Genomic DNA, 15,583 nt, shown 5'->3' on the forward strand with positions numbered 1-15,583 from the left:
TATCCTTGATAAAAAAGAAAAAGAAAAAAAGATGTATTGTATTCCTAATACTCTTAGCTTCTATCATTAAAGGGACAAAAGAAACAGAAATTCTGAAAGAGGAAACAAAATTACTGGAAAAGGAAAGGCTATGTGTAGGTTTATTTGAGTTCATCAAAAGCTTCTTCTGCAATTTGATTCTTCATCATTTCTGTTGCCATTTATGTATCTGCAATTAGGACAAATGGCATAATCATCTTTTGGTTAAATTGTTCCTTTACCCTAATTACAGCTAAAAGTCTCTAATTGAGAACCCATACTTGGATACTTATAGGTTGCCTGCATTTTTGAGAATAATGTCAACTTATTCCTTGTCTCTTGCTTTCTAATCAATAAGAAACCATCATTGAAAAAGATGGAAGATGATGACAAGAAGATAAGCATAATACAATATATTCTTTTCTCTGAGATAAGTCCATATCTTATTCTTTCACGCTGTCAAATACTACCAAAAAGTCTAAACACAGCCAATTGCTAGCCACCAAATTTAACACTGACATGAATTCATGGGAAAATTGAATAGTAATTGCTAATTCAGGCATGTTTCTCCTGGTCCAAGCAATACAATTTCCTTTGGATTTACAAAATTATGTTCATTTTTAATTCAGTAGAAATCAATGAGTTGGCTTCAACAAAACTAAACACATGAATTTGTCCAAAGGATCTGGAAAGTCTTTTAATTCTAAGAGTTTTTTTTTCTTTGACAAACAATTATTCTAAGAGTTGAATAAATGTAAACTGTGGTTTTCTGTCACAATTAGACCACATTTTCATCATTTCTCTTGAGAAAATGATACATATGAGCAGTAGAAGATAAGGAGGGATGACCAGGCTGCAGGCTCAATATTTCAATAGAATGCAGGGAACATAGATCCCAAAAGGGGTCCATCTAGATCAAAGATAAGATCATGATTGAATTGTTCTACCTAAAATGATACAAAGGGCTTGAAATCACTAAAACAAAGAAATTGCAGGGAAACTATGAACTTGCAAGAAAATTGCATTTGTTCCTTCCTTGGACTTCAAAACTCATAAAAAAGTTCCATGAAAACTATGAACTTCATGTAGAAATACCCTTGTTTCTTCTGCGATGACTTTAAAACTCAAAGCATGATTGACTTGTTCCACCTGAATGCTCAAAAGCCTATCCAAGAGACCCGTAATACGCTACACATCTCAAAACATTGTCCATGAAAATTATGTGCTGAGATGTTGGAAAATGGCACTGTTTCTTCCATAACATGAGCATCGGTGAAACAACTCTTACACCAATTTTTCAGAGACTCATATTCAAGGCGCTAGGGAAGGAAAACTAAGCCTGCAAATTTTGAAAGCCGATGTTTCAGTCTCTCTCAACATCCTTCCCCTTTTATGTATAATGTATTATTTCTCTCTTTATATTCATTAGCTCCCTCCCTTGTATAATTTATATCTGCAAAATTGATGGTGAATAAACTCTATAAATCATCTTTTCCAGGTTTGTGGATATGACTTTTCCAGCTATGACTTTCAGATTTTGCATCATCATCAGTGTCTTCTTCATCATCACCACCATTTTCGGCCAACTGGAGAGGGCCTTGGGGTGAGCCAGATTGAGAACTATTAGCCTTTGAAGAGTTATCATATTGATCTTGGGACATCCACAGATCCCCCAAAACAACTACAGATTGATTGGAAGCGACGGACTTGGCACCTGGAACTCTTCTTGTATGAAGTCGGTATTTCTGCATTGACAAGAAAATTTGCCCGGCTTTAGACAAATTATTCCAAAACTTATTAATGTTTATGAAAGTTCCATCTATCATTCAAAACGACAAAAACTTATTAATGTCTTCCTCAAGAACGACTTCTAATCTTCTACTCTGAAAGTTTTTCACAATGTCAAACTGAATCAAGAAAAGGGGAAACATGGAACCAACCTGCAAGTGACTCTTCACTTCATCATTTGTCAGGCCATCAACCTGCATAAGTTCTCTAATTTGTTTCGGAGTGGCAACTAAAAGAAAAAATCCAGAATAAACTTCAAGTCAGATACAACTCTTGATGAGGGGAGTACAGAGAGTATAATAATCACCAGAACAATGCAGGCAGAGAGCAATTTATCATTAGCAAATGAATGAATATAGGTATGCAACAAGTTATCTGTACCAAAGGACCTAGATGGATGCCTAACAAAATACATTACTCCAAACACAATAAACTCAAGTTCAATCATATGGAATATTTACGTAGCTATAGAGAAGAATACAGCAACTCAGATGGCAAGGTTCCATCTTTTGCATATTCAACCACTGTAACTTGCAGTTCCACATACTTCTTAAGAATCTAATCCATAAATACTATAAATAAGACAACAACAAAAAAAATTGAAACTCCTCCAATTTAAGTATCTAAAATCTAGACTCTCAATCACAAAAATGAGACATGTATACAGTAATTTACATAGAAACTTGAATTCGAGTCTCACTAACCTTGTGAACCTCCAAGTTGCTGCAAAGCATTCACGAACCTCCGATGCAGCTCCGGCGACCAGCACCTTCTCTGTTTCCGGGAAGTTGGCTGCTGCGGCGAAATCCTCATATTGGATTGAACATTGACAGCAGAGAAGGAGACTGCCCTTCCACAAGTGGATCTTGAACCACTAGAAGCTGATTCTTCCTTTGGATTCTTGATTCCAGGGGTGAGCAAAGACAATCCGTGAACTGTCAAATCCTCTTTATCTTCCTTCCTCACAGGTGTGACAGAAAAGGCAGGGTATGCCTTGAATGGCATAAATGCTCTTCCACCATTCCTATTTCTACATGTCTGAAATGGATCCTCATTTGCTATCCCATTTCTGGTTTCATTTCTCTGCCATGATTAATAACCTCATTAGATATTTCTTATCAGATTGTCTAGTTAAAGAAACAAAGTTCAATCATCCATTTATATTCACCTTAGATTCAATTTCAGAACCTTGCTTTCGATCAGAAGGGAAATCACTAGTTGGATGATGAGAATTATCAGTGTTCCAAAGCTGAACAGAGCTCATCCAATTCTTCTTATCCCTAGAGTCTTTTTCTTTCTTAAGATTATTGAGTTCTCCTGTCTTTTTATCACAATCTTTCTTCAACGGTATGAATTCTTCCAACACTGGTTGGACATTTGGCTTCGCACATTGCATTGCATCTTCCTTCAGAGCTTGAATTGCTGCAATCAATACAAAATTCCAGAAACAAAACAGAGTCAGAATCCAACGTAACCTCATACATCAATATCATTGAAACCAAAAACCCATTTGAGTAAAAAAACAAAAACAAAAACAAAACATCAAACATAAACCCAACCAACACAAACCAAAAACCCATCTCCAGAATCGAAACGAATCTCATTTCACCAAACACCCATCGTTCCAAAACCAAAACCCATCTCAAAAATCACTACTTTTTTCTGCTTATAAAAATGGAAGAATGTTAAAACAAAGAAAAAGACCAACCATCATTCAAGAGGAACATGCAAAGAGGAAGCTCGCGCTTGAAGGCATCGATCTTCCTCATCTCCTCTTCCAATCGCTTGACGAAATCGTCAAGCTTCGATAGCCTCTGCGTCACATTTCCGATCAAAGAAACCTCCCTGAGGAAATCAGTGATCGTTTTCGGAACAAAACTGGGTCTAAAGTCCAAGCTCAGTTCAGGAGGAACCGAACCCATGTTTGGTAATATAAGATTTCAGATCCTCTAACGTTGTTGTTTGGTTCTGTTATCTCTATTCCTCTGTTTTACGTTTTTGCTCTGGTTGTGTGATTCAACACCGGAGAGAAACTGAGAGGTGAAAAACGAGAATCAGAAATAGAGAAGGGCTATTTATATAGACAAGATATATACAGTGAGTTGCGTATTTGGGAAATCAGAGAAGGAAAAATACAAAAAAAAAAATCGAGAGGAAGAGGAAGAAGATTCGGATGATATAGATAAACGCGTCGGCGATTTTCTTTGGTATTTGAAATTGCCATACGTGGCGTCTCATTTTTTTTTCCCCTATTTTAGAGTTAAACTGAGATCTTGTTTAACTGGGGTAATTAAGAATTTTACTGTCCAAAATAGTAAATCATAAATACTCGTATCTAAATTTTTGCAACAGAATCTACAAAAGCAAATAGCACTATAGAAGGGTGATGGGGATTTGGTGAGGAACTAAATTCCTTTTATGGTCACAAATTTGAGTAGTTTAAGTAGCTTTGGATTCTTAGGTAAATGGATTTTGGGATTTTTGTTATTTTCTTATGATTCTTTCATTTAACATCAGATTACATCAAATCTGCTAGCTATTGCCAACTTAAACAAAAATTAAAAAGTTGTTTCTAGCTAGAAATAACAACAATTACATGGACTTTATGCTACTAGCTAGATAGTAGTGGTCTATGAAGCACGGACACGTGTTATGGGCAGCGTATTGCGTGTCACGAACATTAGGAGTGGACTTTTAGACACCGAAAACCGATCAAAACCGTACCGAACCGACACCGAAAAACCGAAACAGAACAAAATCGATCTATCGGTTCCGGTTTTACATCAAATTGAATAGTTCGGTTTCGGTTTGCGGTTTCCTCCGTGTAAAAACCGATCAAACCGAACTGAATTGAATCGACATATATGTATTTAATCATTAATTTTTAATATAGTAATAAGTGTATATCATGTTTTTATTGACTAAGAGTTACATACGATATACATGATTTTACATGATAATGGCCTCGAAATGTCTAATTTAATTGCTCACAGTCTTTAACTCATTAAATATTACGTTTGGTTAATACTCTATCGTAACTTTGTTGATTTTATTTGTTGTTTCTAACTTATTGCAATCTAGTTTACTTATTTACTAATTTGAAGTACTAAACTTGTAGCTTACTACTTTATTTTGATTTTAACTTTTGTTTTAAGTCAAGTGTGAAAAGTTATTACAAATGATAGGTTATTAACCGAAACCGAACCAAACCGAACCAAATTATAGGTTAACCGAAACCGTGGTTAATAGATATTTTTTTCGGTTTCGGTTTTGAGAAATACAAAATCGAGACCTCGGTTTCGGTTTTCGGTTAGTGCTCTTAAACCGAACCGTTAGAACCGAGTCCACCCCTAACGGACACGCTCGGACACGCGAACTGATTTTAGACACGGTCCGGACACGCACCAATTCATAATAAAAATGAAAGTGCTTGTGATGAGATTCGAACCTTGGTCATCCAAGACACTCAACAACTCCTCAACCATTCCAACAAATTCAGTTTTTGTTATATTTATGCACACTTTTTATATATATATATATATAATGAGAGAAACTCGTGATAAAAATAAGAATCCTTGTGGTGGGATTCGAACCTTAGTTATCTAAGGTATTTATCAAGTCCTTAGTCATTCTAACAAGTTATGTTTTCATCATTTTAATGCACATTTTGACATATATATATACATCTAAAATTCTAAATACTTTCAAATTTATATATATTAAAATAATATTTAATTAACGTGTCCACCACGTGTCCGTGTCCAAAACAATTAATATATGTCGTGTCTACGTAATCGTGTCCAATACGGACACTTGTGTCCGTGTCCGTACTACTTAGGTAGTGGTGTATAGTATACCAATGTTTTGCGATGGTGAAGCCTGAGGTTATGGGTCTGTTAGACTGAATCAAGATTTCGGTCGTGATCGATGTCGAGGATAAAGTGATCGATAGAGTATTGACTCGAAAGGGTCGTCATTTTTGGTGATTAAGTGATAATTAAGATTTTCTTTTCGATATGTCTTCTTTTATTATTGGCCTGATCATCTTAAAAAAATTTCAAGATTACAGACTAATCTGTTGGGGCTCGTCAACTAGCCATTGCGGTCACTCTCCTTTACCATGTTTTAAGTGTTAGAGAAGAGATATCTCACATTTAAGAAGTGACAAATAAAATAGAGATTATAAGTGAGTGGATAATAACCAATTGTACCGAGGCCTTTTGTGATTAAAACTCAACACATGTGAGGTGACTAAGTTGGGACAATATCGGTACAGTTGGTCCATGGGTCACGCTTGTCGCTGTTTAACATGTTATCAGAGGGGGTCTCTATCCAGTCGCGCCTCCAATTTGTCGTGGGCTCGAGTTGGGTGCCACTTTGTCATGGACCCATGATGGGTGTCATTATCATGTCATCGAAGGGTTTTCCGATTGGATAGTCACCAAGTGTCGTTGGTTACTGATCTTTGTTTATTTCATCTCAGTGTGAGATGTTAATATGTCATGTGTAGACCTAAAACTATGTTGCACGTGAGGGAGCGTGTTAGAGAAGAGAGATCCCACATCTAAGAAGTGACAAATGAAATAGAGATTATAAGTGGGTGGATAATAACCAATTGTACCGATGCCTTTTGTGATTAAAACCCAACACCTGTGAGGTGGCTAAGTTTGGATAATATCAGTACAATTGGTCTATGGGTCACGCTTGTCGCTATTTAACATTAAGGTTTTCGATATACATGTATATGATAGAATGAGCTTGCTATATAGCAAAGTAGTGATTGAGCATTTGGTAGCTGATAGAGGTTGGTGTTGCTGCCTCGCGCCGATGGAAGTGGACAGAAACTACTATCAGCTTCCGACCCAGCAAATTTTTATCACGGGGGCTGCATTGGCGCTAGCAACAACGAAGACCTCTTATGTTGGGGTTTGAAGTGTACGAGCCACCATTAAGGTTTTTGAGTTTACCTTCAATCAAGTTTACTTGTTTGAAATGGAGGAAATGTTTACACTTTACACAGTAAAATTCACTAATATATAAAGAAATTACAATATTTTGAGCAAAAATATATGAATATATTTGCGCTTACTCGCTAACACATGAAAGACTCTGAATGAGTGCCGGTCTTACCTCATTATCGGGAATCAATTGTTGAATACTTTTTAACTTAATAACAAAGGGGACATGGACTTACAAATCATTTCCACACTGATTCTTCCATTTCTTCTCAATTTTACTTGTCCTTGACTCATGACTTCTCCAAAAAGGCCACCTAACACACACCAGAAATAGTAGAGTACGTGAAAATGATCTAATACACACCATAAAAGTTGGCAAGATTTTTCACTTACTTGACGTAATGGATATTACCTTAGCATCAGCCAAGAAAGTGGTGAAACAAATTTTTTTTTGACAGAATGAGGCCTCATACTATTAATGTAATAGGTAAGTATATCTTCACTCAGACCAAAAAAAAAAAGTATATCTTCACCAACATGACTTGCCAGGGAAATTTAGAAAATTTAGAAAATTAAGGTAGATTAAACTAATCCATAAGTCAAACTAATACCAAAACTAAACGACGTTAAGGAAGACGCCAAACACAACCAAGCCTAAATCTTGATTTATTCCAATCCTAAAACTAAAATGAAAGACACCCTTAATATAAAATACAACTTATAAATTGGTGGATAATACCCAATTGTTTTATGTCTATTGTGATAAAAACGAACATTTGTGAAGTCGATATGGGTACAATCGATCTAGTAGTCACAATTGTCATCGTTTAATATGATATCAGAGCGGGTTCATTTTCAGTTGCGTTTCCAATTGGTTACCTGAATTTGGATTTCTTATATATTTCTCTCGTTCTGAGCATTCTCATATATATACTCTCCTGTTATGGGTCTTCTCATATTTAGACCGTAATACACTAGTTTGAATATTTTGAATATCATTAAAATATTAATGAGTGGGATAGAAAATTCCATGCTTTCAAAGAGATTGAACCCCTTGACCCCTTGGCCAACAAGTAAGCCCTAATTTAACCACCCGAGAGTGGAGCGGAATATCAAATCATGGTCTGCCAAAAGCCCCATCCGCGCAAGTGCAGAAGGCTTGACGCTACCGTATCCGACGACTATATATGCATGCCTTTCTTTCTTTCCTTCCTTCGTTCATTGTGTCTGAAGTCTGAACGCATCAACGCCGTCTAGATATCAGCATGCAGTAAAGTGTGCTGAAAAATCAAAACATATCTACAGATTCTCAATTGCTTCCAATTCAATGTAATTATTAGAGGGTCTTGACAAAGAGACTATAGAACATATGATGCATTTTTTAAGGACCTATCAATTCAGCAAAGGTGGCTAAACATGAACTTGGTGATAAGGAATCTCGGGATATTTGTTGGGGCCGATTCCGACATTGCCAGAGATTTCAGTTGGAGTATATAGATATTATATATGGCTAATCTTGAATGAAAGAGGAGGGAAGAAGATGCCCCTTTCAAGCAAAAAAAGACAGTCAGACCCAAAAAAAAAAAGAAGAAGCAAAAACAGACAGACTGTTACAGCCATTAGATTCCCAATTCTTTTCCAGAGTCCATAGAAATGAAGAATCTATCTCTATTATATATTCTCTGTTCTGCTCCACCAAAATCAATTGCATTGTTTGTTTTTTAAGCTTTTAAACAAAGAAAGTTTGGATTGGATCCGGCTCCAATTTCTCGCATCTCCATTAGTCTTTGTCGGATGCTTGTAATCAAAGAATCTTTGTGTCTATTCCATTCCTTAAGTTTCTGTTACATCCCCTCATTTCTTTAACTCATTTGGAAGCTCTTGATAGGTTTTAGTGTTCACCCATAAAGCTTATCTTTTAGGGAAAGCTTCCCTTAGTTAAATATCTTCCTTTTTTTTTTCTTTCTTTAGGGGATGAGATACATATCAAAGTTTGCACAAAATGAGACTTTTGAGTGAGTTGTTGTATAAAAGAAAAATAATTTTTTTTTAAAACGACAAATTTTCATATAATAGAAAATGTAATGTACGAAACATAAACAAACTCGTATTCCTTAATCGAAAGCAACGATAATTAAGAATCTGCGAAATGATTAACTCTTAATAAAACTAGTAAACTAGAAACTAACATCTCTATGTTGCACATAGTAACCGAATAGGCCTTGTTAGCATGACTAACTTATTGGAGTCGCAATGCCAAACTAGCCCAAGCAAAGACATAAAATAGAAAAAGTTGGACCAACATTGGACCTAATGGCCCAGCCCAACCCTTTCGTATCTCCTGCACCTGAACCTAGACTAGGTTGGCCCTGATAATGGGATCATGACGCAACCCATCACCCTTCTGGCGGCCGCCCCCGCCCCTCCGCCATGATAGCAATCTAGCTATTGCAAAACAACCAAGCCCTACATAGTCTGCACCGAGGGTAACTTGACGAAACCTATGTAGCACCGACACCGACACACGCGACACGGTAAATCTTAAAAACCTAGATCCCGACACGGCGTCGACACGGAAATTTATACATAATTTAATATATATTAATGTGTAAAAATATATATATATATTAATGTTCTTCTTCTTCACATTTAGTAGATTCTTAGCAGCCAAATCTTTCTTGGGTTCTTGAATTCCATAGAGACACACTTCAATTCCCACCACAAAAACCACATATAAGGGTTTTTTTTACGTCGTTCTCTGCTTTGAAGCAAAACAGAAGGAAAGTTACGAGGTGAAAACTGAGTGTTAAGGCTTCTGGCTTAGGTTTTTTTTTTTAAAAAGAAAAAAATTCAAAATGCTGATGTGGCGTGCCAAAAACAGTAGGTGGCATGTCGGTCAATGTGTCGGGCCGTGTCAAAAAAGTCAACATTTTCTGACACGCCACGTGGCGTGTCGGGCAGTGTCGGACACTCTGACACTTCAGCCTTTGAAGTGTCGGTGCTACATAGGACGAAACCCAAGAGAGCGCCGCCACCGCTACAACTGAAGGTAGAAGAAGCATCGAGAGAAGAGCCGATCTCAATCCAAGCCGAGATCTGAAAATAAGGTTACGACGCCGCCTCCTTTGCTTTGCCGACCAACCTAAGCTTTAGCCACCAATCACAGAGGACCCCAAACTGAATCTGAGAGCTGTGTCGTTGAACCATCGGAATCGCAGATGACCCCAATCCTCAGACCTACTCGTGCGACCTCCCACCCAAAACGGAAGCGGCCGCCACTGCCGTCCAAAACCCTAATCAGTTCGGACCTTCGAAGTCACTCCGTGGAAACCGGAGCAGCTAGGAGCTATTCCCATGAAAGAGTTAAGAAAAACAAAACTTAAATAATGTGATATGGAAAAATAAAATTTAAACATATGTCAGGTCACGGCTTCGATTAGATAGTATTCATAGAAAATACATAAATTGACGTTGATCTAGAATATTTGCTTTTATGGTATTTCATAAATCATAAGTGGTAGTAGTATTACTTTTATGATGATAATATTTATTCTTTGGTAACTCTTGGTATGTAAGGTGAATGAACTACATAGAAATGACATTGCCCCTATAGAAAGCCTCAATCCTTCAAGCTTGTTCACAAAGGAAACAAAGTCATTAGCTTAATGTAAACAATTACAATGTTTGTTGTCCAACCTATTTGTGTGCTCGAATACATTATGATGGGTCAAAGAGGCATAAGATTCTCCCAATCCTACTTGTAATGGAAGTAATGATGGCAGGGAACTGAAGGCAGGTCTTTGATCAATTCAAGAAAAAGATAAACAAAGCTTCGACTTCAGCATCGATTATAATACAGAAATATGAAGAAATTGAGAGGTGGCTTGGCTTGACCCTCTTGAAATGGCCAACGAATTTGTGGTATGAAGAAGGACCTTGCATATGATCGATTCCAAAATCCCTCATATTCTTATTGAAAGGTTGGCACTCTCTGGAATCCAAGAAATGGCATCATCTGTACCACCCAAATATGTCGTACTTGTCGACCTCACCAAATTAAATATATGCATGACTTTCACCCATTGCCATCAACGAAATTAAGAAACTTCATATAATCATATAGTATTGCAAGTTTTAGCCAGTGAATGCATAAATTAACAGAAAGTAGACGCAAGTAGTGTTTTCGTTAATTTTAGATTCGTTTTAGATTAGTGTTTGTTCATTCCAAAATACTGCTTTCTTTCAGCTGTTGTTTTTTTTGGTGCATGCATGATTTACAAAGTGTGGCACTACAAGAAATCGAGATAACTCTTAGGTTCACCCAAGAGGTGAAGTGCAATGGAAATGGTGCCCTTTATATATGGTAGAATGTACGTGCTCGACAATCTGACTCTTGAGATGAGAAATGACCCTCAAATGTTAATTTTCATTCAACTTTGTGGCTTCTACGTATCGTATCAAAACAATGGCAGCTTGCAATAACAAATCAATGATCACTAATTTTGAGTTTAACTTAATTGACCTGCAGCCAACTAAGATCTACAGTAAAAAAGAGGTGGCCTAGCTAGCTAATTATTTGAAGAATTAGTTGTGTTTAATTATTCAATTGCTCCCGAAGGTTTACGTACGTGCATTGTGTTTGTTGAATCTAGAAGAGGCACGTTTTTAGCAAAGCCATCGAGTTTCCTTGTTGACAAATTTGACATGTTGAATCTATTGGTACAGGATATTGTGCATTTGATCATACATAGATAGGTAGGCAGATCATTACCTTATTTACCTAATTTAATTAAGACCAACATACTAATTACCACATAATTTAGAATAGTTAACATCAAATATATAAAATATATACTCATATTTGTATAGTAGATCAGTAACTCGTACATATATGTGTACGTGTAAACACAGATAATAGAACTACGTACCCTTGTTTGATATCTGAATAAATGAGAATTTTAAGGAAATGTAACCGGAAATTCTACGCAGACGGAACAAAACGAACTGATATAATTTGTTATTGATTTGATCGATCACGTATGTCTACAATAAGTGGAAATTTATAGTTGTTGTGTGAGGTGATTTATATCACATATCAAATACAAATTTCGATCTCTTGACATCTTATCATTAATTGGGTGTCTTTTTCATCCAAATATCCACATCTTATACGCATTTTGTATTACTATCCTACATTTAAGAAAACCATGCACCTTGCGAAATGTGTGTAGCTCAAAATTATTGCAAGATTCCGTGCATTGCATTAGCCATTGCCCCCCTCACTTTCAAAGATACATACAAAGCAACTTGGATCGTCAATCAAGAGAACAAACAACAAGATACCTTATATTCTTTCTATAATCAAAACGCCAATGGCTTCCAAAGAAGACGCACACCATCCTTATCACCCCCAAAACCCTAAGAGCATCCTTCACGTGATGACAAGCTAATTTTCATGGCATTTCTGCGAGACCTTCGCATCGGGGTATCTAATTTCCTTGGCTCCATATCTCTTCATCACTTCTATTTCAACCCATTTCCACATTTAATTTGGTCCCCTCTTGCATCTCAAAGATAATATTGGAATCTTTATTTTATATAATGCAGACGTCCAAGTTTTTACGTACAGATCGAGTTTTCTTCTGTGAGGCTAAGCTGGTTTTGTCGTGTTGGTTTTTTATGTCGATCTTGTCGACTTTTGGAGGGAGTTGTTGATCGAATGGCATTATCACTGCTGTTCTTGCTAGGATTCCACTTAGTGGGCCCTCTTCTTGGTTGATCGAGCGAGCAGATCAGTCATTTCCTCTCCGACTACATCATTATCATCATGACATCATCCTCTCTTTTTTTCTCCTTACCCTTTTCGTATAGATCTCACACTTTGAATTTCGACTCAAGAGAGTGAAATTAAGGGAAAAGCTATCTGTTAGCTATGTGCCTATGTGGTTGTATGTATTTGTTAGGATTCTATTTGGTTCAATTAAGAAATCAGAACTGCAACTTTTAATGATGTACAAAATACAAAGAGTTAAACAGGTGTTATTAACACTCTAATTAAGTTGATATGCACTCGTCTGTTTGTGAAGATAAATAAAAAATAACTGGAGAATTGATCATATCATGTATCACTGGAGAATTGATATTATCACTTTCTTAAATTCCAGTCAACACTCATCACTAACAATATATAGCATGCATCTAAATTTCAGATGTGCAACCTTTGATATGTTTAGCACACATCACTTTACAAATTACTGCTGCCTAATACATTAATCAGAGTCTACTATATGATATATAGAATCTTCCGGCCATTTCTTTATTAGAGCGCGTGTAACACGATATATCAGACATCAAACGATGATACTCGGAGAGAGTAGATCCGAACTCGAGAACATCTCAAATCGAGTAATTGATCGCGATATTTTTGACTACTAATTAGCTACGTACTGAGTTATCAGTTCCGAAATCGAATTTAGCTGCATAATAAATTAAACTGAGCCCTAAATATATATGGTCTGTTTAATTAACCAGTTGATCTATCGATCAGTTGGATGATGCGCATGACGATTGAACATGATGGATCAACTAGATAGACAATGTCAAAGTCATCAATTCATCGTGTTCATGCTCACACAGTCACACACAGTGCATACCTTGGTTCGGCTTGCTGGCATGAGGATCATCGATCAGTTTGGAGTTTCGACCACGAATCCTACTGATTCATGCTTTTCCTTTTCAATACATTCAATCACACAAACCCTACTGTGCCTGCAACAATCACTATTCTAAAAGTTGCTTTAGTTATTTCATGCATGCTCCACTTTCCTTGCAAACTAATCAAGTGCTGGAACACAATATATAAATCCCCACAAAAGATATTTCTCACAAGACGATTGATTTGATCAACATATATTTCAACTTCGTGTTGAGTTTGATTAAAACTCAGATGTATATGGGTGTTCAAGTTTTTAATTATATTTTCAACTTCAATCTTACTGTTTGATGGGTTTAAGGGCCCTTGTAAACAAGTTCCATCCGAAAAAAAAAAAAAAAAAACACACAAGCAAGTCATGTTTTCACTGATGCATATCTTACAAATTAATATAGGTAGTTAGTTAGTTACCATTTCAAAATTTCATTAAAGATGAGAACTTATGCATGCTAAACTGCGAGCATGTATCATACGTATAGGTACACTGTAAACAGTAGAAATCAGTGTAGAAAGTCTAAAACTTCTTTTGCTAGTCTTCACAGGTACTGTAATACTTGTAAAAATTCTAACATGCTCAGAGTTCAATATATAATAACGATTAGTATTGATCAGCATATCTCATTTGGTATTTGTATTCTTAGGGTCAAAACTCAAAACTAAGATGGAGACGGAGACTTATCTTGAAAGGAAAGAAAAGCTTTGCGTTTACGGTGATGGTTGTACGCGGTACGGCGGTGACCAACCAAGAGAGAAAGGACCAATGGCCGGTGTCGGTTGGGCGGAGGGATCCCGGATCCAAGGTGGCGAGAGGTGATGGGTCGGAATCGGATCGCCGCATACGAGCGGCGGTGCTTATAACAATTCCTCACCCAGAATAAATGGCGGGCCATCCCCACCTCCAGATTCTCTATTTTGTCGTTTTCATAAATTCCAGTTTTGCTTCTGTTCCCACTTTCGTCCCTTCTTTTCTGAAAAATCACATCCCCCCCCCCCCTTTCTATTAACGTATCAAATCTGGTCCATACCTAAAATCTGCCTTTCACTATTCTCCACGGCACTAAAATAGTCATGGTATCAAACTATCAATGCTTATGACTTTGAGCTAGATCATGTTTGAAGTCGATTATCATATTGTTTTATTTCGTTACATGCAAATATATCACTAAGCACATAGATAACATGAAATCGTATTGCCCGGAAACATAACTGGTGATTTCTTGCAAGCGTTTGGACATGTGAAGACAACCCATTTTCCCCTTCTCACTCTCCTCTTCCTCTCCTCAATGCATTGCCTTAGCTACGTGATGCTTGAGTTGTGTCGCAATCTAAATCGATGTAGCTCAGTGCTAGAAGACCTCAATCAAAATCCATCGGCCAAAAAGTAGTCGAATTCCGACTGTATCCGACCCCAATCATGTGAGACTCAATGAAGTCTCACAAAGTACACTACCTGAACGGCAATTTGGGTCCAGAAGGGGCCTTCTTTACTCACCACCATCAGCTTACACAGTCATACTTTTGTTTGTTGTAGTTCGTAAGTCTTATATATGTTGTACTCGTCTTCCTTCACTCTGTACTTGTGTCATCAGAAATAATAACATAGCATCATGGGTGTCCAATATGTGAACTATTCGATGGGATAATCACAACATAGTGCTTAGTACTGTATGTACTGTGTTCGTGTGCAATGTTATGTACTTTCATTTCTGTTTACTAGAAGATCACTGAAAGATTCGGATGCTTCACAAATCTTTTCACCTGCAGACGTCGAAATTTCTATAACTAATCAATGTGATACGCAAGCTTAATATCATCAAGTCAATGACAAACATATCATCATTATCATGCCTTTCACATTGCTCTCAAGTCAAGGTGATGTTTTTCATTTGCCTGCACAAAGATTGGATAACCTCACCTGGATTCAATGCAGTTGTCTCATGCTTATCCCAAGGAATATGCTACGACAGAAAAAATAAAAAAAAATTATGTAACTGGTTACAAAAGATGTCCAGGAATGAGGGCTACTGAGAAAACCTTGAGCAAGATTAAACAAGATAATGACACCGAAAAACTGAGTTCAAAACTAGAGCAAATGAGAGCTGCAGAG

At 36.9% G+C, this 15,583-nt stretch overlaps 1 protein-coding gene across 1 annotated transcript; it reads right to left on the minus strand.

Moving 5' to 3' along the window:
• Positions 1-846: 846 nt before the first annotated feature.
• LOC126784437 (transcription factor HHO6) lies at positions 847-3,929 on the minus strand. The gene is made up of 5 exons (XM_050509898.1): positions 3,515-3,929; positions 2,975-3,228; positions 2,511-2,889; positions 1,959-2,035; positions 847-1,763 (listed from the first exon to the last, which is right to left on the minus strand). The coding sequence occupies exons 1-5, from the start codon at positions 3,726-3,728 to the stop codon at positions 1,497-1,499; spliced, it is 1,191 nt and encodes a 396-aa protein (XP_050365855.1). The 5' UTR covers positions 3,729-3,929; the 3' UTR covers positions 847-1,496.
• Positions 3,930-15,583: the final 11,654 nt, after the last annotated feature.

Source organism: Argentina anserina, chromosome 2 (assembly GCF_933775445.1).
Source record: "Argentina anserina chromosome 2, drPotAnse1.1, whole genome shotgun sequence".
Classification (NCBI taxonomy): domain Eukaryota; kingdom Viridiplantae; phylum Streptophyta; class Magnoliopsida; order Rosales; family Rosaceae; genus Argentina; species Argentina anserina.